Genomic DNA, 27,314 nt, shown 5'->3' with positions numbered 1-27,314 from the left:
CCCCAGGAGATAGGGGAAGAAGAGAGTGGTATAGTGTCTACCTGGGCTTCAGTAAGGCCTTTGATGTGGTCTCTTACAAGAGCCTCACAGCCCCTCAAGCTGTTGCTGTAGGGGCTGGATGGGGAGACACTGAGGTGGACTGAAAACAGGGTGAATAGTTGGGCCCTGAGGGTGGTGGTGAACAGTGCAAAGTCCAGTTGGAGGCTGGAAAACAGTGGTGTACCCCAGGGGTCCACTGAGTCCATTAATCATCTTCATGACAGGGTGTGGTATACTCTCAGTGAGTTTGCTGATGACATAGAACTGGGAGGAGTGGCTAATAGGTCATCCAGATGGGATGGTTGCCATCCAGAGGGACATGTGGGAGATACGGGCTGACAGGAACTTCTGCCAGCTCAGCAAGCAGTGCAAAGTCCTGCAATTGGAGAGGAAGAGCCCTGTGGGAAACAGAAGAGCAGAAACTTCCACAGGGACTAATGAGTTTGATTTACACCCCTGGAAAGAGCTTAGGTTGGTGTAGTGGCAAAGCTACACAGACTTTAAGCAGAAGAATTATAAATCTGTGTTTCTATAGTTATAAGTAAGAATATGTACTGGGTGATATGGTGAAGGGTTTTTAAGTATAGTAATGTGATTTTATAGTTTAAGTTAAGAATTTAGATGTTATAATAGAAGTACATGTGTGTACGTGAGCTGGCAAGTTATTGGTTGAGAAACAGACGCAATGCAGTAAAAAATACCAAAGGTGATAGGTTACAAAGTCAAAATGAAGCTTTGTGTTAATTGCTTATTGGACCAGAAAGTTATGAATTGCCATGTAACTTTGAAACTCGTGACTGTCTTCAGTTATGGCGACTTGTTACTAAATCTATGGACTCTGAGACTGATGCCTTGTTGATTTTTCAAGTAATAAATTGTGATAATCGTGATGGTCCCATCTCTTGAATGAGGTGCCTACAGAGCCCCACACACCAGTACATGCAGGGGGCTATGCAGATAGAAAGGAGATTGGTTGAAATGGACCTGGGAGTTAATGTGGACACCAAGTTGAACATGAACCTGAGTGGTGTTCTTGCTGTATGGAATGCTGCTGGTATCTTGGCTGCAAACAGGGTGTTCCTTCCCCTCTGCTCAGCCCTGGTGAAGTCTCATCTGGAGTGCTGCATTCAGCTCTAGGCTTCCCAGGAGAAGAATGATATGGAGCTGCTGGAAGAAGTCCAGCAATGGACCATAAAGATGATGGAGGGACTGGACTGTCTCTCCTATGAGGAAAGGCTGAGGGAGCTGGGACTGTTTAACCTGGGGAAGAGAAGGCTCAAGGGTGAATCCCATCCATGTAAATAAATACCTGAAGGGAGGGTGCAAAGATGGTGGAGCAAGGCTTTTTTCAGTAGTGCTCAGTCAGAGGACTTTTCTATGATTCTGTGATATATAGTACCACTAGCTGCTTCTGGTTGAGGAGCCCAAGGTGGATATGAAGTTGTTGTATATTTTACTCTGTATTTACAAAGGCTTTTTTGAATGAAAGCGTCTTAGCACAGCCTTAAAAATGTTTACACAACCTTAAAAAGAAAGGAGTATTTTCTTTTTAATGTATACGCATTCATCGTAAGAATGATGGAAAAGAAGAAAAAAAGGAGAAATGAGGTGGCATCTCATCTCTGATCTTTTATATAAATATATCATTTCAGGGAGTGAGAGCATAATGTACAAGGAATTAACATTGCTTGAATTTTGTTGGATACAAAGTGAGCCTCCCATTTCATAGAAATTTTGCCAACAGCAAATCAACAGGACTTCAGTTGTAATAGTCTGTCACGTGTTGGAAGGGGCACACCAGTGACTTTACATGCAACTTAGGAAACGGCTGCAGTTCTTACTCAGTAGAAAGCAATTTGGAGAAAAAATATTCGCCTTGCAGCTACTGCCTTAGTGTTCATTTCACATATCGTGACTCATGTGATGCAGGAAGCCGCCTGATCCATCTCAGGCTGAAAGACCACAGGATGTGGGATCACTGTTCTTGCTCTGGTTTTGTATGTTCGTTGTGCTGGGGTTTTAGGTTTTGTTTGTTTTTTTGGGATAAAAAGGTCATATTTTTTAACCTACCAAGCTGTTGCCCATCCTCAGTTTTCTTGTTGGTTTGAAACATGTTGCTGTTTTCCCTGCAGACTAGTAGGAAAAGGAAGGGCTTGTGTGGCATGCTGCTATCATCTTGTTGTAAAGATCCAACTTGATTTTCTGATAAGTCATCTGTGTTGTGGTCTTACCAGAATGCAGGTGTCTTGATATAAACACCAGATTTCTCAAGTTTACTGCTGGGAATAGTTTTCTGGGAATATCCTTCATTATTGACATGAGCCATTCTATTAATCCTCATTTTACTGTTTCTTCTTTCATGTTAACATGCGTGCATTTCCATCCACTCACACAAGTTTTAGTATGTATGTTACTAAATATGTTACTGTACAAAAATTCTCATGTATTTTTATTGTAGTTTATGTATTGAGGAAAATTTCATATATTTCATGCCACACCTTCGAAACAGAGGAGCAGAACCTTTAGTCTTTCTTTTTCAAATAGTGATTAAGTTTACCATTACAAATTCTCAGAATAGAAGCGCGTCCTGAGAATGAATTTGGTAAAGGAAAAGGCAGTCAGCTAGAGTTTCTGAGAGTTCTCTGTGGATGTGACAGTAGAGAGTGTATGCACATCTAGATAAAACTGTTTTTCTGTAAGGTAGTGGTTTTTAAGTGCAAGGAAAGTAAGTGTGTTTTAAGTTTAATTAATTCCATATTGAATACTGCCCTTGTCTTGCATTTGGAATTTTCCTGGTTATAAGGTGCTACCAGGTCATTTTGAACAAGTAAACTGTATATATTAGACCAATACTTCTTCCTAAGCATTGTCTTGATATCTATTTGTTCAGTATAGAAAAATAACCACTTCTGCAAATTGTGTTCTTAAGTCTACAAGGCAGAAGTCCCTAAAGAGCGTTTAGCAATGCTGTTTTGAGGAAAGAATGCTCCAGGGGTCATTTTCTTTCAGACAGTGACAGGTGGTGCACATAAAAAAGATGCCCAGATTTTAGCAGTCTTTATTCATTTTAGCTCAAAAGTCTTGTGTGTTTTTTCTTCCCCTGATTTTAAAATACAGATTTAAGGATCAAAGAGGCTGCTCCTAGTCCAAGCACACAAGTTAGCATGCTTCTATGTTGTTGTGAAATACATTTTTTTTCTGTTTGTGTAGTCAAATTTTCTTTGTCTTGATGACAACAAAACTGATTTTTGAGGAGCTTGATATAACTCAGTGGAAGGAAAGTCTTTGCTCAATGCCATTTCATAGACTGCTAATTTGCTGACATTAGAAGTCACTTTCAGTCCTTGCAGTTGGTTACTTCACTCATGAATCCTAGAGTTTAGAATAAAATTGTCTTTCAAAGAAATGAATTCTAGTTGTATTGGAATACTTTTTCTCTATTGGTGGAGCCAGGCTTTTATGCTTTGATGGTGACATAATGGATTTTGAACATGGTTCAAAATGTGGAATCAGGATATGACTTCTTTGTATCTTTGGTACTTAGAACTTGATTATTAATCAGAAGTATCTCATACTGAAGGTCTCTTCCAAAAGGTTTTGATGTAATTTGCGCTATTTCCTTTTCTGCTATATTATTATTGTCACTGTATGTAATGGCAAGAAGCACACATCTTTTTTATCCTGGAAATGAGTAGGTATTTGCATAGTCTTTGTCATTAGCAAAGATTTAAATCTTGGTAGCATGTAAAAGTATCTGTATTAAGAGTAACTGATTTCTGATGTGTCTTTTTGTTTTGTTTCTTTTCTTTCTTCCAATAGAAAACCGTTGCATCTCCAACTGTTTCACGCCTTACAGACACTTCAAAATTCACAGGTTCTCACAAAGAGAGGTTTGATGCCAGTGGGAAAGGAAAAGGCAGAGCTGGCCGAGAAGATCTGGTGGATAACTCAGGATATGTATCTGGTTATAAGCATGCAGGCACATACGATCATAAAGTACAAGGAAACAAGTAAGGCTGAGGGTTTACAACACAGAGGGGGATAGAGTATATATTTGTAAGGATGACGTTATGAATCCCACATGTTTCGGTTTTTGTGAATGTTGAGACTATGTTGTCAAGAAGTTGTCTTCAGGAACTGGAACTGATTTCAACATCTGCTGAGCTACATGCAGCACAATGCCACTTCATTACATTCCTCATGCATATATTGGCAAAAATAAATAAATATGTAGGTATAAAAAAAATATATCATTTTGTTGAGCTTTAGAAGAAAAAACCCAAACGAAAAAACAGCAAAGCCAAAGTCAAGAGCAGTTATACCACACTTTGTCAATTCAAGCAAAATATCTCAAACATTCCTAATGTTCAGTTGCCCTGATTATGTCAAAGAGAACCTCTTGAAAAGAGGATCTTTTGTAGCAGTCTTTCTGAAGAATATCCCATTACTTAATGCAGTTTTATTTGACTACTGTTTTGGGGTTTTTCTTTAAATGTCTTATATGGGATCTGGCACTTTTCTTAAACCATTCAACAATATACTATTGGGAAGTAAATGGTAGTAATATACTAGGTGCTAGCCTGTGATTGTCATATACCACTCATGGAAAAACTGAAAAAAAAGCTATTTCTAGGACAGTATAGGCTCCTAAAGTATTTTATGTCAACAGAAAGAGTTGGAAAATACCAGCCCTTAACTTCCCTCCTGTTTATACTTTGTGCTTGTTATTGTGTGTACTGTAGCACGGTTCTGACTGGCTGGATTTGGATGGAGCTATTGTACTAACCTGAGAGGTAAAGAACAAGACATTACTAAGAAAGTTTAGTAAAGGATTTTCACAGTCTGTTTTCAAGTTTGCACTGCCTCGCATTGGAAGTGAAGGGAGCATTAAGCTAATAATGCTTTAAAATATTGTTTATGACTGAACACTGCCAATCAGATTGCTATTAAATGAACGTTACTTTGCACATGTGTTGGCACGTAGTCCCTTTAAGCTCTAACATACGTAAGGAAAGCTTATGGCCCCTTGGAGTAAGGACATTTACGATTAATATCTATGTAATTAGGTGCATTTACCCACAAAAAACCCTTAAACCATTATAACTGGGCTACATTTTATGTTAGATTCATTTGAAGCCAAGGGCTTTGATTCTCTGTTCACTCTTGCTGCCAGACTTGGGAGTAATAGTATTTCTGGGAATGTCTTTCCACTGTTACCAGGAGAACCAGTCCCACAGGTTTAAGGTACAGACAGCTGAGTGTGACCTAGCTGGGGTCCAGAATGCCAAAAGAAATTAATTGGAATAAAAATAACTTTTTTTAAAGTATGGGTTGAAAAGGAGAGAAAAGGCCATTCTAATTTTCTGCAAGAGCTGAACAAGTACCCTGATGTATTATTGTGATTCTCTAAAGTTATGAAAGATAGGATGTTCAGTATTCAAAACCAGCTCTTTGCAGTTCTTCCTTGCTTTCTTTCAAAAAGAGCTTGTGCACTGATTTTCACATTCAACTCTGAATAAAGCTTAATAGATGTATTGCTCTCCCCCCACCCCTATCAGCATTCCACTCAGAGTACATAAAATGTAGGTGAGCAGTGTGTGCTGTTATGTGCCATGCAGGTGAATAGTCTCAATTTGGCCAATGTATGGAAAAGGGAGCACTGTTTTTCAGCCCTTAAACTGTTCATGTTTTGTTCTACTGACATTGTGTGGTATCCTGTCTTGTAACTTTGCCCTCAGTGACCCTTTGAGCCCATACATCAGCCTAAAACCAAAACAATGCCAAACGAAAGTCAAGGGCTTCCTTGTGGACTTGGACATCCTTTTGTTTGTTTATAGTTTATTTTGGTGTTTGTTTTTAAGGGGGAGGGAAGTTTGACAAAACTCAGCACACGCTGTCGTAAAGATTTAAATGGCTTTTCGCACGGATGGCTTTGGTTACCTGGGTAGATTTTAGATGTGTGTAAAGATGCTCAGGATGCAAAGTGTTCAGCTTTGTGAACCCTTTCCAAGAGTTACCCAGTGTTCTTGAAGAATGAAGGGTTATCCACTCCTGTGCAGCCAATGGGGACCTGTCACACTCCAAAGCAGAAAATAGGATACTTGACACCAACAGCGGCTAAATTATTCTGGCATGGGAGTAAACTGTCTAAATCTAAAGAACCTTCTTCATTACTGGTGCCTGTGCACCTGAAGATGGCTCCAGGATAGTCCTGGTTTTTTATGAATAAAAAAGCTGAGCCTCCAACCTTGATGAATCATTCAGTAAGTTACAGGCAAAATCAGTGTCCCTGTTTTTCCTTTTGACTTTAAGACTTGACTAATAACTCACTGGTAATGGACAAGCCTCACGAAAAGGTGAAGTCCAGTCTACTGCAGAGTCCTGCTGGCACACTTTTGACCTGGCTGTTTATTGCTAGCTGTCTGCCTTGTCTGGCACATCAGGTCTTAGGTGCACAACGGACAGGCTTTCTCAGGTACCCAAATACAGAGTGTCAGTAATGCCAGAATGTTTCCATACAGGAGGAGTGATTGGTTAGGAAGATTTTAAGGTATAATTAGGTTTGAAGTTGTTCAAAGTGAGAGAGATCGGCACACTCACAAGACAGGAGGCATGCAAGGGAATTGAGAGTGTGGACAGATCCAAGCTGGCACTGGCTAGAAATTGAGCTACTCTATTCTGTTATAAGAGGCCGATGGAATGAGCTGAGGTTCTGCCAGAGTTTACTTTGCACTGCTTGTGCAGTATAAAATCCCTGCCATGAACCAAAAGCACTTTATATGGACTTGATGCAAACTTTGAAATTCTTTCAATGGCATGGTTAAGCTTGGGATCGGAACCTGAGAAGATGGTTCAGATGGCAGTATTTTGAGGAACACACTCCTTTGTTTCTTCTTTGTTTCTACAGTCTGATAGTTTTAAACCTCAGTGGTGCATGAAAAGAAGTCATTCTGATATGACAGTTACAAAGGAAAGTTGTGGTTGGGAAGATAGTACTTAGTAAAGGTTTTTCTCTTTTACTATGCTTGGTGTGAAAGATAATGGCTATGAATAAAAGCATCTTATGCAGCTGTGTATTAGGGGTTCACTACCTACTTAACTCTTACTATTCCACTAATATTGGTAGGAAATTAAAAGTCTAAATACTTGCTTGATTATTAGCTCTTAAGTTCCAGGCCTGCTTGGGAATGAGGCAAAGTACATTTTCTTATTCTGCTATTCCCTCAACTCTCAGGACAGTAAGTACAGCTTATACCTCAAAGATGACAGGAAGGGATAGCTGAGGAGGTGCAGGAGGTGCCCCATTTTCAGCCCTTAGAGTGTTGTAGAGCATATTCTCTTTCGATGCACCATTCTGCAGACTGTAACTAAATTCATGCCTGAAGTAAGGACATGGGAACCTAATAAGGTTTACTGTCCTCTCTTTTTGCAGGGGCATCTCAATTCATTCTATCTAAATTTCCAGCCTGATTTTCAGCATCTTACACTACATAGCACTGTGTTATGTGACATCTTCTATAAAACCCTGTTGTTCCTAATTATCTTTGCTTTCATTATTACAGAAGATGCTACCAAAAGAAATGTGCTCAGAAAGTTCAGATGGCTTTTAGAAATAACCGCCTTAAAGAACAAACTCAAATTTTATTTAAATGCTGTGGCAGTACAGAATCCTTACCAGTATGTCTACAGAAGCTTAACCTGACCATCAAAACCTTTACAAGAACAAGAAATAAAAATCCTTACTGAGGCAAATAAATAGTCCTTACAAATAATTTTCTAAAAATAACTTAGTTTTTAAGTAAAATACGCAGCAGTCAAAAGGGATTTTCTTACAAGTGCTTGCTTACTAATTCCCTTTAGTCACTCCATGAGCTTTAGTTGAAAGTTTTGCAACCATCATTATGGAAATATTAAAACCAAAAATGGTTGTCCTGCTCTTCGTGGTTATCAAAGCTATCACAACAGTATTACTGAGAAGCAGACATTCAACACACACATAGTTTCATGAGTCCTATATGAACAGTTGTCATTAATTGTAATCGAATATTTGGAATCCCAAGGGAAATGTTGAATATTAGGCTGTAGCCAGAATTTAGCCCCCTTTTTTTTAAACCTATAATACTTCTTACCTCCTTTTCATTTAGGGGAGGGAAAGGGAGATTTCCAAACTACTCACATGTCACAGCTTGTGTGTTTCATCAGCACAGAGATTGTCTTTCAAAGATACTTTGAAGTATGTGTGTTACTGACCTTACCTAAATTAAAATTTTGTCTGACAATTTTTGAGCATTACAAAAAGCTTTCTTCACACATTACCATTTCAGACATCCATATCTTCACTTCTGTTATCTCGATTAATATTATTTATGGTAGCTGGAATTAGGCAGAACAAAAAGGCAAATGACTACTATGGGTTGGCTTGCAAGTGATAGGTATCCCAGCCATCTGTAACCATCTGTAGAGAAAATCCTCATGTATATTCCTCCAAAACCAAAACTTTAAAGTTGTAATTGATAGGTTTTTTCTGTAAGGCTTTTCATAGTTATAAAATGAATTTCAATTCTTTGTGCCTGCATGTATTACAGTCAAAACATAACCTTGCCTTCAGTGATGCATGTATTCTGGGGGCACATGCCTGTCATCTGTGAATAAGAATTCTCTTGTTTGCACTGGCCAAGAGCAAACCTTTTACCTTCATGATAGAGCAAATGTAACATGTTGCACTGGTATGTGTCCTCTTAACTGACTGTCAGCCTTGCGTGTGTGCCAAAATAACGACACCTTTGTGTACGTTGTTTGTAGTGTGAATATTATGTTCTTGGCTTGTCACTTAGTTGGTATTAAGTAATGTAATGCACAAGACTTGTGTAGGTTTGTGTGTGTGTACACATACTCTTTGGATCCAGCTTAAGTGATTAAACTGTATAAATATTGATGAAAACCTTAAATCTTATGAAGGCCAAGCTCTAGTTCTGCAGCCAGTGCTGTTCAGCTTGGCCAGTTGGGGACACTGTCATTCTCCCTTCATAGCACAAAGGTAACGATCTAAGGAGGCCTTTACAGTTTTACCTGTCTACCCTGTTCTGAGAGAAATCACTTCAGCAATTCTAACATAGACTTGGTGTGACAAGGGAAGTTTCTCCATGGTAAGGAAGTAGGAGAGAGAGAGTTAGGGTGAAAGCAAGCTTTCCTCTGAGTGCTCTCAAGAAACCATTTAAAACTATACTCTCCATGGGCCCTATATTTTCCTTTGCCCCAGCTTTGTGAAGCAAGCTGACACTGACTGTGTAAACAGTGTAAACAGTTGTTCATCATCCATTAGTAAGTATAAAGCTGTGGTATAATGAGTTGGGAGCAGGAAACAGGAGTGTCATACGTTGCTTATGGAGTCAAGTCTTGCTTGGACCTTTATAAAATTAAATACCAGAAGCATAATGACAGCTCTTGAACTTGTGTGAAATTCTTAAAGTCTGGAGTACCTCAAATTAATATGTGTACCTCCTGTATTTGGAGTGTTCGCCCATAAAATATCATTTAAACAGTCAGTTGCTCATTTTGTGCAACCCCAAAGTGCCCATTTGGCTTACTTAATATGAGCTGGAAGTGATGGTCAGGGTTGTTCTTTTTAAGTCTTCAGAATCCTAGAACTACTAAGAAACCTGTAGTTGCATTTGTGCTTGCTCATTAAACTCAAAACCAATGCTTTGAAGGATGTCCCAGCTAAGAGTAATGCTTCTGGAAGTAAAAGAATATTGCAGATAGAACCTCCACGTCTTAGTTGTCCATGTAATTTATTTTTGCAGGGAGAAAAATCTATTAATATATTCAGTATTTTTTCATGTTTTTCAGTATATTAACCTTGGTATATTGCTTCAAAAACCCTATGGAGAAGGTGGATTTCAACACAAGTTTAAGATACAGCTCTTGGCTTTGTTGTCAGAAAATATTTGAATTGGCTTATTTCATTCAAACTAATTGATCATCCACTCAAGGTAGACTTTGGCAAGAGTAAGCCTGATCATAAATAAAAAGGGGAAAAATCCAGCCTCTTTGCTGAGCATTCTTCCAGATATTTGCAGTTCTGGTAGTCTGAAACAATTTTTTAAAAAAGAAGTTATCTTTTGTATTCATGCACAGATATACATGAAGGCAAAACTACAGAAGAGGCTTTTTTTTTTTTCTCTTTAAACCTTGCATTTAGAAATTGACATTGAAATGCCGAACTGACTAACCTGATTTGGAAAAAATGCTAAGCTACTATCATATTCCATTGCAGCTAAATAGCCAATGAATTAATTTTCAAATACAGTTATACAGCATCTCTTTTTTGTGAGTTACTGTAAAGCTTATGGCACTGTACAAAGTGAGTTTTGATGTCATCATTTGTAAAGGTCTTAATGCTCATGATAATTTGCCCTTACCTCCAGTTATCTTCATGCAAAATTTTTCTACTACTTTGCATATTTTTCAGAAAAGATCAGAAACATGAATAAAGTTACAGTCAAGTAAATTAAAAATGTGGCCCTAAAAGTACACTCAGTTCATCCATCTTTGCATTTTGATCAGGAGCTACATTATAGATCAGCAACAAAATAAAAAAAGATGGCAGTCTGAATCCCTACAGTGGTAAATTATTTTAAGTTCCAGTTTACATCAGATGAGTTTCTGTATGCTTACATTTGCTCAAATGCTATTTTTAAACAAAGTAATTAAATAATGTGAAATAATACAGCCTGGGCTCTGTTAAATAGGGTTCTGTTAATGCAACTGAAATGCTGTGTATGTCTGTAATATTCATGCTAAATATGTAATAGATCTTTACAAAGGCTTTGTGTAAAGTCAGTTAACCTACAAACTGATGTCCTGTGTAAAATCGTGTTGGCAAACTACTTTTGTTAGCACTGTAGTGTATGAAAAGGTAAGATCATAGACAAAAACAAGTTGTAGGGTGCAAAAAAGTGTGTTTGTTTTTAATCTTTGTACTGGCTTCAGAATATATCGGCTTTGGCAAATTCTTGCAGCAGGGAAATTTTTTTGTATAATGCTTATAATACAAAGTAATATGTCTTTACATTCTGTAAAGCAGAGAAATGGTCAATGTTGGATAAGTATATTGAAGTTTATTCTTAGCAAGGTGTTATGTTTCACAGATTTAAATATTAGAGGGCAAATATATATTTATACAGAAGTATAATTTTTGAATGAGATTGATTTTTTTCAGTCATGAACAATTTATTTATCCACATTATGCTTTATTCCTTTGCTAGGTTGTTTATCAGTCCATGCTGTTCCAACATCCATTTCTAATTCAATTAGATGTTTTGATTCTTTGCACAAATCTGGATGTGCATGCTGTCAGGACCTGATCATAAAGGGTGGAGGCAAAACTGTTTTGTCTATGATTACCTAGAGCACTAGTTAAAATTTAATCGTTAAGCAGCTGGGATATGGAGATAGGTCTTGACATAGTCTTCCTTGGAGCACTGTACACCATGATAAAAACTTCCAGTGAAGCTTACTAGTTCTTGTTCTTATTTTCACTTGTCTCTCATCAACCAGGAAGGTGCTGTGTGCTAATAATTACCTGCAATATTTCTAATTGCAGGCTTTGCAAATATTAACATGCAGCTGCATTAGCCTACTGTGTTCACTGTGAAATTTTCAACATGGTAAAAATTTTACATGATCATTTAACCTTACAAGTTTACTTTTTCTCATCAATTTAACACTGAATCTTCATTATTGCAAATGAACAACTTGAGCGTAGCATTTCTTAATCTTAACTATAGTAGATAAACATGTCCTAAGCAAAGATTTTTAACCACTTGATGAAGGGGGCCAGGCACCGTTCAGTGCAAAGCACGCTGGGCAAAATCTTATCCCCACTGCAGCCAGTTCCAAAATTCTACCTGGTGTTAGCAAAAATAGAACCACCATTACCAAGGGGTTAATAGGCTTAGTAACCATGACAAGAGGTTGTGGGGGAGCACAACAGTGATCCTCTATTTCCATGTCTTTTGTTTCTGTTAATTTAAAACTACTACTCTTCAATCTTTAAAACAAGTAAAAGAAACTTGAAGGGGGGAATCATATACTACTAGTTTGTACTAGGTTTTTTCAGGAAAAGGAAACAAATTTATATATATATATATATATATGCAATATATTTTTACACTGTTTATTAATGCTAGAAAGTATTAAATGTATCACTTTATCTGTGTGAATGTTAAAGTAATGACAATGTTATGGATGTTTTAAGCCTTTTGAAGTTGTCTTGTTAAATTCTAAACCCACATTAACAATGGAAAAGCTACTTTGTCTGCAACATTATTGTTGATGTTTTAGGGGAAAAGTTCAAGTGCAGCAGTTTTGATTAGCACTGTAAAAGCTTGGCTTGAAAAGTTATAGTGAAATCCATATTTTAAACACCATTTCTTTAAAGCATAGCTTCTCATAAAGTACGTTACTGCTGTTGTGACTGACTGTATAAAATTGTATTTTTAGTTGGTAAAGTGATCAATAAATGTATTACTATGTCAGTTCTGGGATTTATTGAAGTAAATCATATTTGCTGATAAACTTTGTAAGCAACAGTTATTTTACAGTTTATATGTTAATTTAATTGCTGATGAATTTATAAATTACATCAAAATACTCTCTGAACATCCAGCTGTCTGGTTCTGAGCAGAATCTATTTCTTCTTTACCATTTATTTTCACAGTTTGAATAATGACTAAAGCTGACCATTAATATTTTGAGAATTCTAGTATGATGCTTGAATAGCCATGATAATGGTGATCCACCAAATGAGATCTGACAGGGATTAAGCCATTTGTTCTTGACTAGCTACCTAAGATAGCTTGATCCTCAGTGCAAAAGCCTGAGTTACTGCTCTCACCTTCTTTAAGTGGTGTTGAAAACACTTTACTTGTAAGGAAAGTAATTTGCTACATAGAGCATTGTTTTAATGATGTTACATCCAAAAGGAAATGTGGACCTTTTGTTTATAAATAACAATATTACTCAGCTTTCCAGTAGCAAAAATACCATGATTTTATTCAAGAAGCGGAAGACTGAAGTATTTAATTTAATTCAGAACATTGTAACAGCATAATTAATAATGTGACAATAAAAAACCAAGTCACAGTGCTGCTCTAGAAATGCAGCAGTCAATTGACAATTTATCAATTGTTAATCAACAAAATGAGCAGTCAGTTGCTAATCCAGTGATGAGCAACTGCAAGGAAACATAACTAAACAGTTTACAGCTACCCTGTCTCTTCTCCAGTTGTTCTCAAACTGGAAATGGTATTCCTTGTTCTCACACACTAGACAGCCTTCTTTAGAACTGCCTTTTAAGTGAAATCTAATACAGCTGTGTCCTGATATAGCTTTTCTTCCTGCATCGAGACCATGGACTGCCCCCTCCTGTACTCCTTTTAACTCTTAGTAGGTATGGTTACTGAAAAACTGTAAAAAACATAGTGAAGCAGACCCTGTAGAAAAATCAGTATTTTTCTTTACCATTCAAAAAGCCTTTAAGATAGGGGAAGATAGTACTCTTCTGCCCTATGAGAATGTAAGACACGAAGATCTGTATTTTCAAAAGAGTTAGGGATTTTTTATTATTTTCCTGTCGGGCCTCTAGAAATGCCCATTCACCCCTACACACCACTTACACGTCATGACTTTAAAATGAAAAATAACCCCCCTCTGCAAGGATGTGTTCTCTTTACTCCAGGAATACAATTATTTGGGCTAGTTTTCAGTCTGTGTAGCTACTGTTGCAATAACTATGCACTCCTGCTCTCGTGTCCGTATGTGCTGTGCAAGCTGATCTTTCCTGCTTCTGTCAGCTGTTCTACCACAACCAGGACTGCACAGAGGAAAGTGTGGAGGCAAAGGCTACCTCTGCCAAATCTGAGTCTTCAGGGGACTTAACCTGGTCTTCTAGTTAGCGTTTTTTTTTAATTTACTCAGCTTTCTATTTAACTCACTGCACTGATTTACTAATAATGTAAACTAACACAAGCAAATTGAAAGTTCACGTACTTATTGATAATTATTCATTAGATCCCCTCTCAGTGATCTCTTCTCCACAGCAATAGTGAATATATATGGAAGGAACCAAAGGCAGGGATGTAGGTGGTCTGGGGAGGAACAAGCACAGGAAAATAGAGGGATAAGGGGGTAGTCCCTGGTCCATGCAGTTATTTGGTGATGCCCTGGGCCTCCTCAGTGCCAGCTGCCCTGTCTTATTACATTTAATTTCTAACTGTTTTCTTGGGTGAGGGGATTATCTGTTCTGTGTACGTATGTGCTTATGGAAGTCTAATTGCTACCAGCTGGAGTCATACCGTGGGTCACAATAGCCAGTGTTACCTGTGGTGCCAGTAACTAGAGTGGAGGCTGTGGGTGACAGGAACCCATGTGCTTGTGGTGCCAGCAGCTGGGCCAGATGAGGGCTTGTCTAGCACCATTTGGCTGCCAGCAGATACTGAGCTGAACCTAGACTGCAAACAGGGGCTTTAGCATCAGTTAGCAAAGCATTCATAAGACTGGGCCAGATACATGTATGTCTCTGAGACAGCTGGAAGCACATACCAAAGGGACCAGGCAGTCTGTAACAGCTGCTGGGGAGGCTACAAGGTCTGATGGTGTGTCTCTCTACGCAGGAGATGATAGAATCTGCAGGATAGTTACTCAGCTGGCTGCACATCTCATCCCAGTTAGTCAAGGGATCCAGTATGTGTTGGTCTGCATTGGGTGGGAAGGGAATGATGACATGGGACTGTCCCAGCAGATGAAGTATAGCTGTGATCTTCACAGACTTGCATGTCCAGATTCCAGCAGCAGGGGAAAATAGGGATCCAGGCACTGGACATTGGATAGGCTGTCTTGCAGGGTATCACATTAAATATATGCATGTTTCCTAATAGCAGCCCTTCATCCTGGTCAGCCATAGACAGGTTGTTGGAACTGATTTTGGTTTTGTTGGTGGTGCTGGCTTTGTTTTTTTAAATTTGGAAGATTTCTCGCTGTGTCCACCAACACTACCATCATGAAACAACTTTGCCTTCTTTGCAATGGTACTAACATCTGTTGTTGTCTGTATTGTTACAAAAACGTTGATTTGTTGTGTTTCTTAACTGATAATAGCTCCCGTTAAACTGCTCGAAATGAGTCTCAAGGCATGTGCATGTCTGCTAATTCTTGATAGAAATTAAAGTTCTTTACATTAAACAATTCAGGCAACCAATTTTGTTCATTTCCCCAGCTAATTTAAATTATTTTTTAAATGTTTCCTTTCAGTAGTATTTTGGTGGGTTTATTCTATTTTAGTACTACTAATTTGAACTTGTACTGCAAAGCAAACTCTTTAAAGGAACATTTCTTATAAGTTTCTTAATGGAAAAAATTCTTGTAGTTATACACTGACATTTATTCAGTGAGAGTAGGTTTCATGTGTTGACGTCACTGGACCAGATGGAGTATAAAATATGAAAAGTATAAATACAGTTTTTTAAATATAAGTGTAGAAACCCAGAGTGCTGAGAATATTTCTCTGCCTGTTTTTAAGGGTTCTTACCCCCCTGAACAACAGTTTTGACCTCCAACCTTGGAAAAAATTACCAACGATCAGACAGGAACTAGAAAATACAGTGGTGTGAATTAGGTGATAGATTACTATGTAAGATTGTCACAGGGTGAAAAATTTAGAGGTTTTGGGCTTCTCTTTGTAGTAAATAGATAAGAGTAAAAAATATAAAAATGGAGGATTGTTGTTGTTCTCTAAACCTTCTTCTCCTTCTTCTACTACTCCATGTTCTGCAGTAAAAGTAGTTTGGAATGATTGGATAGAGAATTCTGCAGTTCCTGCCTGTGTTACTGAATAATTGGTAGGAAAGTGAAAATAATGTACGTTTTTAGTAACCATTGTTACATTATGTTTAAAAGGCTGTGTAAATCGTGTTAATTGGAGACTTCAGTCCTGCTTTCTGTGCTCTATGCTGTACCTGGGTCACGCTAGTGGCTCTGTTCCTCTGATAAGACTTAATAAACAACTATCTGGAAGCATTGAAACTCAAGGAAAAGTCTCGGTTTATCTTTGAAACTCCTTGCAAGGACTTCTAGAAAATTCTCTCCCATCAGGAGGGATTTGATTTATGGCATGGTTCAGTGTCAATAAGATTAAAATTTCTTGTATCTTTATATGTAAAACATACCTATATATATATATATAATTGGTATAAAATGTTTCCCATTATTTGAAATTCCATCTCTGTTCCTAGGCACTGTCACCACTGTGAAGTGATATTGTATGTTGATTTTGGGATCCTGCTTTAGCTAATTGCCGTGACACAGACATCCTGAAGGATGTAATCTTCTTTTACTTAAGTAAATCTTGCCTGCCTTAAAGCAGCATGACATCATTTTGTCCTATGTGCAATCTTTGCTTGTTACCGCCTTCTCATTCTCATTATCCTCATAAACAGCACTTGACAATGGCTTTCATGCTGAGCTGTGTCTCGTTCTGCTCTTCTCAGTTTCTTGTCTGTCCCACCCTATGGGGAAGGAAGCACCCAAGATTTGTAAATGGCTCGTGGTCGAAAGGAATGACAAAAGTCAGAGGCCCCACAAAGTTCTATTAGTAAATTACACACTTAGCATGGAAATTGGTATGTTAGTCCCTGACCTACGCTGTAAGCCAGCAGTGGCTTTTGGGTAAAGGGGTAGGATCAGAAGGAAGAGAAGAAAGGAAGAGATGAATTAAAGAGGGGAAGAGAAAGAGAGACATCATCTGTCTGGCCGATGGGATGTGCAGAGTCCTGGGAGTGCATGCCTGGGCTTGATGGGAGTACCTTTTTACAGATCAGTTTTGCCTGCCCTGAGGACAGGTTTCTTGCTTTCTATGCAAATTAGTTACCATTTGCAGTCCGTTTTTCCAGACCTGTCTGGACATGGGTTGGAGGGTCACAGGGGTCTTGGGTGGTCTCATATCCTCCTGCTGGATTGGCCCTTGGTTCACAGTTCGTGCCTGTTTCTTCACTGATGCTGTCTTTTGTTTATTGTGCCTCCAGGGACTAGAACAATGATGTTTGTCCCTGCTCTACCTCCACATGATCCTCTTCTCCAATCAAATCTTGTTCTTGGACAAACCCCCTTGGCTGGCTCCATGGCTGTCTGGTTATTCGTGTTTGAGACGTACACATTAGCCCCTTACTGTCTGGGCTTCTACATACTCTTGGGCTATAGCTTGATCTCATTTGAACATTGCCTGAGATAATTTTGGACCAAGTGGCGTTTCTAATTCTTTTTAGAAGTACTATGAGATTGTCTTTAAAATTTCATTTTAACCTAAAGTTTTACTTCTCTCAGAAGGCAGACCATATAACAAGTCCCATTTTAATTATTAAATAAGTGGCTGTTTCCCTCAGATATTTTGCGCCAAACAGAATGCCATTAATTATGATTATTGATGCCAAATGTTAAAGTAAGAACACTTTATGATGTTGCTAAATACAACTGGATGTTGAGCAGAAGGCATGAATTAAGCCATATTTGTGATGAATTAAGACATATTTTTTCACCAAAGTAATGGGGTTGTGACTTTCCTTTTGGAAACAAGTAAATCCTGTATTTCATGGACCTGTGAAAGGCTAAATCTTCGGCAGGATATTAAAAAGAATCCAGTAGGTGGTGCACAAGGCTTAGGGGAGACGGGCAGTGCTCAGGAGATCTAACTGACACCTGGAAACTGTTTTCAATTAAAAAAAGAAGTCATCACAAAGAATTAAAAGTAACTTAAAAATCAAAGTTGAAAATCATTGATGAAACACCTCAATGAGAAGTCCAGGATACAAGCAAATTTAACTTTGCCAATGAAAGTCTCCTTGCACTTCTATGCAGATTCAATGACTACATCTGGAAAAAAACCAGATCTTACTGCTAAAAAGACAAAACCTTTTGTCCCAAAGCCTGCACAATATGATATTGCTAGAGTAGAGCAGGGCAACTGTGAACCATACCTAGTGCATGACCTTGATCTGAAACCCAAAGGTCACATCCATTTCTCCTATCACGCAGGAGGATGGAAGCACAAGGGCTTGTGGATCAGTCCCCTGTCATTTCCACTGCAGGATATGTGTCCATTATGTCCAGTGTTAGCTCAAGAAACTCTTCAGTACAGCCCATGTGCATGTCTTCCTCCACAGCACTACCTCCAGTTGTTAGCCGAATTCCCTTATGTTTACCTAAGCCGTTACCTCCCTGTGCCCCTGAAGCACTCTCACACACACTGCCTGCTAATAAGCAAGAGGCAATTTTTGGCCAGAGTACACAAAACTCAGCCAGCCACCCACCACAGGTATACACAAATGACTAAAGACTGCAGCCTTTTCTTCAGTAAAGACACTATCAGAAATTTCTATGACTTTTCTTGTGTTGGTCATCTCCTCTGTGTTCCAACTTCCATTTTATAAAATGGAGATGTCAATCATAATTTTTTCTGACTTACTGTCTGTGTAATTTTTCACCACATTTCTGCATGTGACTCCACTAATTCACATTACAGCTTCAGAACAGGGTTTCAGTGAAAGACAGTTATGAATTTGAAAATTTTCCAGCACCATCTTTAGAGAAGAAATCAAATCTAAAATGCTATGTTGTATGTAACTTACTTGTATCTTAATTAGAATCATAAAATCACTCAGGCTGTAAGGGACCTCTCCATGTTCTCAATTGTCCAACTTTTGCTTAACTGAGCTCTCTAACTTCAATGTCAACAGAGCTGCTGCATGGTGTTCTGTTGAGTCTTATTTCAAAAGTCATCCTAGGTGCTTGACCAGTGGAAAAAATCCTTTTACATCCAGCTGGAATTGTCTTTGTTGCCATGGAAATGTTAGCTGCCTCTTGTCATTTTACTGTGTGTATTTGTGAAAATCTGGCTTAATCTTCTCCATATGCCCCCATGTGGAGGATAGCATTTAAGATTCTCGTCCTGCTCCCTTTTCCCCAATTTTCCTCCAGGGTAAACAAAACTGTATCTCTCAGCCTGTTCCTAGTGTATGTTCCAGCCTATACCATTTTCTCTGGACTCTTATGTTTTATAACCTCTTTTTTACGTGGGGAACCCCAAAGTGGGATACAGCACTGCCTCATAAGTGTTGAGTAGACAGAAATAATTTATTCTCTTAATCTGCTCTCATTAATAAAGCCCAACTTGCATTGCAGTCACGTTCAGCTCAGTACCTGGAAAAAACCCAAATTTTCTGCAGAGCTGGTACATAACCTGTCAGATCCTGTACCTGATGCAGGGGTTTGTTCTACCCAAGGTACCACACATTGCATTTGTCTTTGCAGAACTCAGTTATGTCTGCCAACTTCTCAAGCTTGGTTAAGTTCCTTCTTAACAGTAAACCAAGTCTAGTTTGCTCTTTGCTATACATTTGTAAACATGAAACTTAATGTAATTTAGAAATTATCTTGTTGCTTTTGGGTGGGAATAGGAAAAGTAATGTAAGTTTACCCAGAATACATTTATTCAGAATAACTTGCTCTATTGACTCACCTTTTTAAAGATACCTATAGAATCACATGCTCATATAAAAAAAGCAGTTATAACTGAAGGTGACGGCCCTGAATATAAGTTGATGGGTCCACCTTAGACACCTAAGTTTGAGCATGCCAAGGAAGTTATGTAAATAAAACAAGTTGAGCAAGAATAGAGATACTAGAGTGTATGGATTCTCCATGTGAGCAAGTTCTACAGACAACACATGCTGCAGAGTCATTTCAGCTGAATAGAAACTAGACAACACAACTTCTTGTTAGAAGTTTATATTGCTTAACCTTCTACATGCTACCCATAGCTTTACAGAAAGGAGACTTATAAAAGTGTTCCAGACAGTGATAGGTCTGGTAAAAATGATGTAAAGCCTTTATTTTATTTACAAGTAAATCATTGTGAGAGCTTTTAAAATGTAGGACTAAAAGCCTGATGAGTTAACAATCTCCACAATTAAAATCAGATGGCTAAAATAAGTCTGCTAATTTAGACCAGTTAATGGCAGGGTGGTTTGCCTGAGAGCAGCTCAGAAGGCCGCAATCTTCTAGGTAAGGAGGAGACAATGGAGTACTGCTGAACTGGAAAACACTGGGCAAGCTAAAAATTATATTGTGCCTCTATTTATGTGAGCATACATATAAAAAAATAGAAAGTTATAAAAAAAATTCACAGAAATATATTAAAAACAGAATACTAAAATTAATTGTAATTACTATATTCTAATACTATATCTGGGCATAACAAAATAATAGAGCCAAAGCTAGCATTCAAAACATAAATTTGTTTTTTATTGCCAGAGGGGTACTTAAAGGCACAATATGCAGTTATATAAACACAAAGAACCAACAGAATGGAAATTTAAATGCAGCCAAACCACACACAAACCAGGTATTTCAAAACAGCAAACCCATTCTGAGCACATCAGAAATTCTTTTTCCCCTATGCTAACTAGTGATACTCAGTTCCCAAAATGCTTGCAAACCCATTCCAGATTTAGAAACAAGCTAGCAGGAACATAGGATGCTAGTGTTGAAAATTAATGTCTTAATGAGTCCACAAACGATGTATGAATGTCAAGAGACTAATTGATTACATGGGATGCCAACTGAAAAGGTGCCTTCAAAAGTGAATTAATGCACAAGAAACTGACAAGACTTGTTAGATGTCTCTGCTGCATCTGTGCTGCTGAGTGTGCTGCAAGACAGCTATTTTTAAATGAGACATGTGATGTACCAGAAACATTCCAGGCGCTGAACCATGAAGCTGTATGTAACCAGTTCACCACACTGCGAGGCTGCAGTACTATATGTGTAATTATCCTTCCTAATACTTAGGCAAAATTCCCTACATTTTTTTCCTGATCTCATCTAACTGTACTATTCACTTTCGAATGAAGCTCAAACTTGTGTGACAGCATTGCAATATCACAATTCAATTAATGCATTTGTTCCTTTGATTGTTCAATTCTGTTGCTGAGGAAGACCTAATTTTAATGCATTATCTGTACTAAATTGCACCAGAGATGCATTTCACTCACTTATCACTCACTGGACAATCATCTACAAAAGGAATTGATTTAATTAGAACTTGTACAAGTGTTTAAGTCAGGAAGTTTGAGCAATGCCACGAAATCTTTCAGATTTGATTGATGAACTTTTATTTCAGTAATGTCATGAATCTATACTGAGGTGGGTAAAAAATGTTGTTGATAAAAGTAAGTGCACTCAAGATAGCATTGTAGGACACGACATTGATGCCGACATAGTAACTGTACACAAAACCTTGATAAGTCATGTAAATTTAGCCATTTTTCAGAGAAAAGAATATTTTAATTTTTTTAAACTCATATGTCAGGAAAAGATTGCTTTGTGATGGTCATTTTGAAAAATCTATTTTATTATGTAAGTTGCTGAAATTCATCTCCCATTGACAGCATATGTTAGAGCTATAAAGGAAGCATTAGGAACAAACTTGCTGACTTTATTTTGATGATACTTTTAGAATATCTAGAAATATAAAGAAAGCATGACAAATATAGAGCAGCAACATGCAAGAGCAAGACATGTAGAAAATTCAGGTTGGTATTGAACAATGAGAATTTTTGGCAATAGGTTCTGGGGCCGAAGTTGATGACTGATGTCAGTAGCATTGGGACTTCATGTACAACTAGGAAAGCTTCCGAATACTTTGTTTGAATATGATGACTATTCTTTAACTTAGTCTTACACATGAAACTATGTGATTTCAATCACACAAAGGTAAGCATGCAAACTGTCTGCTTTGAAATTTGGTAGCAGGGAAAATTGAAAAAATAACTTTACTTGCAAAAAATAGTACAGAAATAACTCTACAAAAGTCACAGAAAACATAGGAAGGTCTCACAGTTAACTTCCACTCCCAATATACCTCTTGCTAGTTAGTTAACAGTGTTAACTAATCAGTTAATAGTGTTAGTTACACTAGTAACTATTAATAGAAGTAGCTATCTTCACTGTGGCCTTTGTATCAGTAGTAAAGCAATAAACTACAATATGCATGACAGATGGAAGTTTACAAAGCAATAATATGGCGATTTGTTTTGCAGCTCCAAAGGCAATTAGAAACAGCACAGCTTCCCAGGGGAAACAGAATCTAGTTTTCTTCCCTGATGCTACTGTGAGCACAAGATAAGACAACATTTCCAAGGAAAAGGAAATAAAGCTATCTTGGCAAAAACATTTGTGTGTATCGTCAATTTCTAAGTGGGGTTTGTGAATACCTGTGAATATCTGAAAATGAATCATGTCATATCCTGATAGGACAGTAATATAAAAGCTTAAATACAAAATACAGTACTGTTTTGTATTTCCTGGGTTTTACTTTGATCCCTACTTCAAAACAACCTTAGTCGGAAATAATTTTATATTTCCAGACTGATAGAAATTTGATATTTTACAGAAGCCAGAGTAGTCCAAAAGAACCTTTTAATTTAGATGAGCATAAAGTTAGAAAATAAACAAGACTGAATTACAAATTCTGCTCTTTAATCTTGGCATTCATCAACCTGGGATTGTTACATGTAAAGATGACCTGATGTAAAAGCTCACGTACCCTGAAAGAGAGGGAGATGACAGTCCTTTTCCCGTTTTTTTCATTCTCCATGCTTCCTATCAGGAGTTGCCAATGCACATACTTTTTACCGTGCACAAACTCTTGTGTTCTCTGGATTCCTCTGTGAGCTCATGTCATATGTCAACTTGCCAAAAAACAAGTCTTTCAGGAAAAAGAAGACTCTCTTCTTTGCTAGATTAATGAACTTGAAGAGTTGTCTGATGAGTGCCAGAGGGAAAGCAAAGGAATGTGCAGGACTAAGTGGCCAGGAGCCATGGACCAAGGAGTGAGTTAGGATCTCTGCCATGACAAGGAAGGATAAAGGAACAAAAGCCTTGCTGCATCAGCAAGGCATTCATTCACTCAAATTTTTTTTTCATGAAAATACTCTCTTGGTTACAAACCTGGAAAAATAGTGATTTTATTTTTGTATTACCATCGCAAAAAGTTACAAAAAGTAAAACTCACAAATTTCATTTTAATTACCCCCCCCCAAAAAAATCTTAGTGTAATGCATGACAACCAGCTTTTAAAGCAGCATGTGAAACCTAAGCGCTATTTCTCCTTTGCCACTTACAGTCACTTTTTCAAGTTCTCACACCATTTTCTACATTGTATCTTTTGAATATAACAGGTGTTAAATCTCTACAGTTAACCAAACTGGGAAGCTGATCCAGCTGAAAGATTACCAACTGGGGTATTTTTTAGTGTTCAAATATATATATAAGTTTTTTTAGATTTATTTCAACATTCGGCCATACAAACGTCTTAGTGTTTGTGATAGGAAGCAGCAGATATACATTTGTTTCAGCAACACTACTGCTCAGCTTCAGTTCACATATAGACTTAATTGCTATCCCACCTGAGTCAGAAAAACTTCAAAAGTAATAATATACTGATGCCATTTTTCAATAAAAAACTGTAAGTAGCTAAAGTACCTCTGGAACAGAAACAACTATTCAGGATCCCCATGTGAAGCACCTTGGATTCCCATGATGCTGCCAAGAGTTCTGCGATTTGCTGTGTTCGTGAGTTCCTGTGAAATCAGTTGCTATTAAAGAGAAGTTCCTTCAAGTGTTGTCAGTTCAACATGCAGAGGCAATATGTTCTTCTACATACTCACCCACTGGTGTAATGTAGTCTTTGTGAAAGACAAGAAGTTTGAAATGCTTTTCCAAGCTCTAAGTCTACTTCACTCAGGTCACTGCCAAAGGTTGGTTTGTTCCGAGTGCTCACTTTGAAATAGACTAAATCCATGCATGCTTTCTAAAGGGTCTTTTGAATAGCTTCAGGAAAATATGTTTTAGATGCTGATGATCAAGTGCAGAAGTAAAGTTACCACCTCTGCATGCAACCTACCCACTTCTTAGGATACATGTCTCAGGAATCACCGCCTTATTTACAGTGGTATGTTGCAACTGACTTAGGCACTTAAAGTCCCTCATTTCACAAATGTAACTGTTGCAATGTTGCTCTGCACAGCTGACACTGTTGGAACCTTGTCTTTTATAGGCTTTTAAGATTTTGTGGGTATTGGTTACATCTTTCTTAACCTTAGTTGTTAAGAAAACTTCAATCAACCAACCAACCAACCAACCAACCAACCAAAGTTCTTACCTCCAGAATAACCACTGCATTATGAGAGAGATCTAGGGATTTCAGGTGACTATTTTTTTCAGAGAATTTCAAAAAGGAGTAATTTTCTCCTGTCAGAAAGGAGCAAGGATGGCACATCACCTACTTCAGAGAAAAAGGGCAGGCAGGGTGGGGGCATGACTGGGAACATCCATAACCTCAGCATATTTATAAGAAAGGCAGGTAACATCTTCTACATATTTTAATGCTTAATAGGGCTAATACAAAATGCATGATGAAACTATTCTACAGAATGTCAAAAATTTGGACAACATTTTCAGTATTAAACAAAAATAGGAGGCTTTAATTTCTTGCTGCTGTTTGAGGGGCTTTTTGGTGTTTTTTTAATGGTAGAGCTGGTAATACTAATAATATGGTAACCATTGCAAAAAGATGCTAGAAAGAGCTATTACGTCTTTCAAATGCTACTTAATATAAAGCCAACACTTGCTCAATACCCTGCATACCCACTCTCCAGGATAAAATAACCTCTATGCTTCCAACTTTTCCTTGAAAACAAGTATTTATAGCAGGTGCATATTATGCAAATCACTCTCATGTACAAGGAAAACACACATCAGGTACACAGACCTGTGCTTGATCTTCCTTAGGAAAGAAGCTACAGAACAATAAAAACTCAGTTTCTAAATATATGAGGGTTTTGTCCACAAAGAACATGTGTCATATGAGTCATAAATACAATTTCTTTTTTTTTTTAATGTAGAGGTAGTTTATGAGAGAGAAGGTGGATTGTGTGTTCCCTGAGTTTTGTGGTAGTCTTGGGCCTATCTCTGCTGAACTCTATGACAGTATTTCTGTAGGAACAACTGTGAAGAAAGGGTATTAATGCAGTGCAGGAGGCTTTCAGAGTAAAATCTAGCCAGGATACAAGAAACAAAGTATATATTTCTAAACTGGGAACTCCTACTCTCAGTCTGTGTATCGGGCATGACCTTTATCCTTCCCATGATTTAACTCCACATGTAACATTTTCTTTTGTGAAGGATTTATAAGCCTTAATGAGCTTTGTTTCCGTATCTAGGAATGCTATTTCCAAGTACCCTGGGATGTTAGAGCATTACATCATTTTCGAAAACTTTTGGTTTTCAAGCATTGAATTATGAAAAACCCTTTGTATTTCACATTACTCAAAGTTCAAGAAACAATTAAAAATTGACTGAAGTATGTCAATGGCACATCTAAATTAAGTTAGCTCTTAAAGCCAGCTGCATCCTGGGCTGCATCAAAAGCGGCATGGCCAGCAGGTAAAGGGGAGTGATTCACATGCTTTGCTCTGGTGAGATCCCACCTGAAGTGCTGCATCCAGCTCTGGGGTCCCCAGCAACGAACAGACATGGACCTGTGGGAGTGATTCCAGAGAAAGGCCATAAAAATTATTAGAGGGTTGGAACATCTCTCCTCTGAAGAAATACTGAGAGTTGGGGTTGTTCAACTGGAGAAGAGAAGGCTCTGGGGAGAGTTTTTTGTGGCCTTTCTGTACTTAAAGGGGGCTCATAAGAAAAATGGGGACAGACTTTTAGCAGGGCCTTCTGTGATAGGGAAGGGGGGACAGTTTTAAACTAAAAGAGGGTAGGTTCAGACTACATACAAGCAAGAAATTTTTTATCATGAGGGTGGCAAAACACTGGAATAGGTTGCCCAGAAAGGTGGTAGATGTCCCATCCCTGATAATATTCAAGGCCAGGTTGGGCAGGGCTCAGAGCAACCTGCTAAAGTTGAAGATGTTCATTGTTCATTGTGGGGGGATAGGACTAGATGAGCTTTAAAGGTCATCCTTTAGAGGCCAAACGATGACGATTCTGTGATCCATAATCTACTAATAGAAGTAAAGGGTTACTAATGTCAGCTCAGCCGAAACCAATAATAACAGCTGCTGCCAGTACCTGGAAACAGATTAAAAGGGGATGGGAAACAATAGAAATTCTTATGCAGGAATTCCAAGCCTTCTGCCAAATTTAAGAAGAAAGATAAGGCAACATGAGGGTTTTTTACCCACTGCCTAAAGCTGGAAAACATTTAGGTCCCACTCCTCCCATATTGACCTTCCTTCCAGATATGTTCTCCTGATGCTTTATTCTGCATTGAGTCTGGTAGTAATTTAATGAACTTTCATGGAATAACAGATAACAAAACCAGAATTATGCAAGAACTTTTTGCTGGGTTACCAAGTTGAATTGTTGTACTGCACAACATAATAAACACCAGAGATGGTGCAAAGTAGAAAGATATAGCACTACAAATGAGGAAAAGAGAAAGAAGAGCAGTGAGGAAAGACAACAAAAACAAAACACCCCCAAAAATCAACTACTTATTAATTACTGTATTAAGAAATCAAATTTAAGAGGATGTTTCTCTCTTCCAGTACTTTTATGTGATATACAGACATCTGAATAAGAAGTTACACATTCTGATTTTGCAGAGATTTACATCCCTTGAACACAGAAAGCAAACTACGACCTAAAATGCAAGATGACAAGGGACTTAATGAAACACTATAGCTATTCTGGTGTGTTTTGTACACAGCAACTAAAAATCAGTGTGTTCTTATGGTGTGGTTGGGTTTTTTTACTGGCTGCATTCGTAGGCAAAACACAGAACAGTGCTTATGATTAAATATTCAGAGAGGACAGTTATCTGTGGTGCCAAACCCCAATCCTGGGTTAAATGGTCTGCTGACATGAACCACTGCGGTGTCATTTTATCAATGCATGAATTGTTGGTCGGGGAAAAGCGACACCAGTTAAATTTTCCCGTGTTACAGTAACTGCGATCGCTCAGGTTTGCAGCGATGGAGAGCCGAGGGAGCACTGGGGGTAGCACGTACTCGTCTCTGACTCCGCCCGCTGCGAGGGGCTGCGGGCGGGGCACGATCAGCCGCGGCCGGTCCTTCCTTCCCTGCCTCCCCGTCCCGCCCACTCCCCGGGCGCTCCCGGCCGGGGACACCGCCCCCCCCCCCGCGGCG

The 27,314-nt window shown here is 38.2% G+C and overlaps 1 protein-coding gene across 3 annotated transcripts in view; it reads left to right on the top strand.

Annotated features, from left to right (window-relative positions):
- The window catches only part of TPPP (tubulin polymerization promoting protein), a 74,206-nt gene that overhangs the window by 38,474 nt on the left and 8,418 nt on the right, over positions 1-27,314 (top strand). For 2 of the 3 annotated variants that reach the window (XR_001863407.1, XM_017738615.1), the window contains exon 3: positions 3,859-4,049. Coding sequence is in view for 2 of the 3 variants with exons in the window: in XM_017738615.1 (XP_017594104.1) it covers positions 3,859-4,049 (191 nt within the window). In the remaining variant the exon portion in view is untranslated. Of the gene's footprint in view, positions 1-3,858; positions 4,050-22,190; positions 22,324-27,314 lie in introns of those variants that run through there. The other variant, XM_008637112.2, reaches the window with a different exon arrangement.

This window comes from Corvus brachyrhynchos, unplaced genomic scaffold (assembly GCF_000691975.1).
Source record: "Corvus brachyrhynchos isolate BGI_N302 unplaced genomic scaffold, ASM69197v1 scaffold146, whole genome shotgun sequence".
Classification (NCBI taxonomy): Eukaryota; Metazoa; Chordata; class Aves; order Passeriformes; family Corvidae; genus Corvus; species Corvus brachyrhynchos.
Note: the sequence above shows the minus strand (reverse complement) of the source record. Positions and strands in the feature narration are given on the sequence as shown.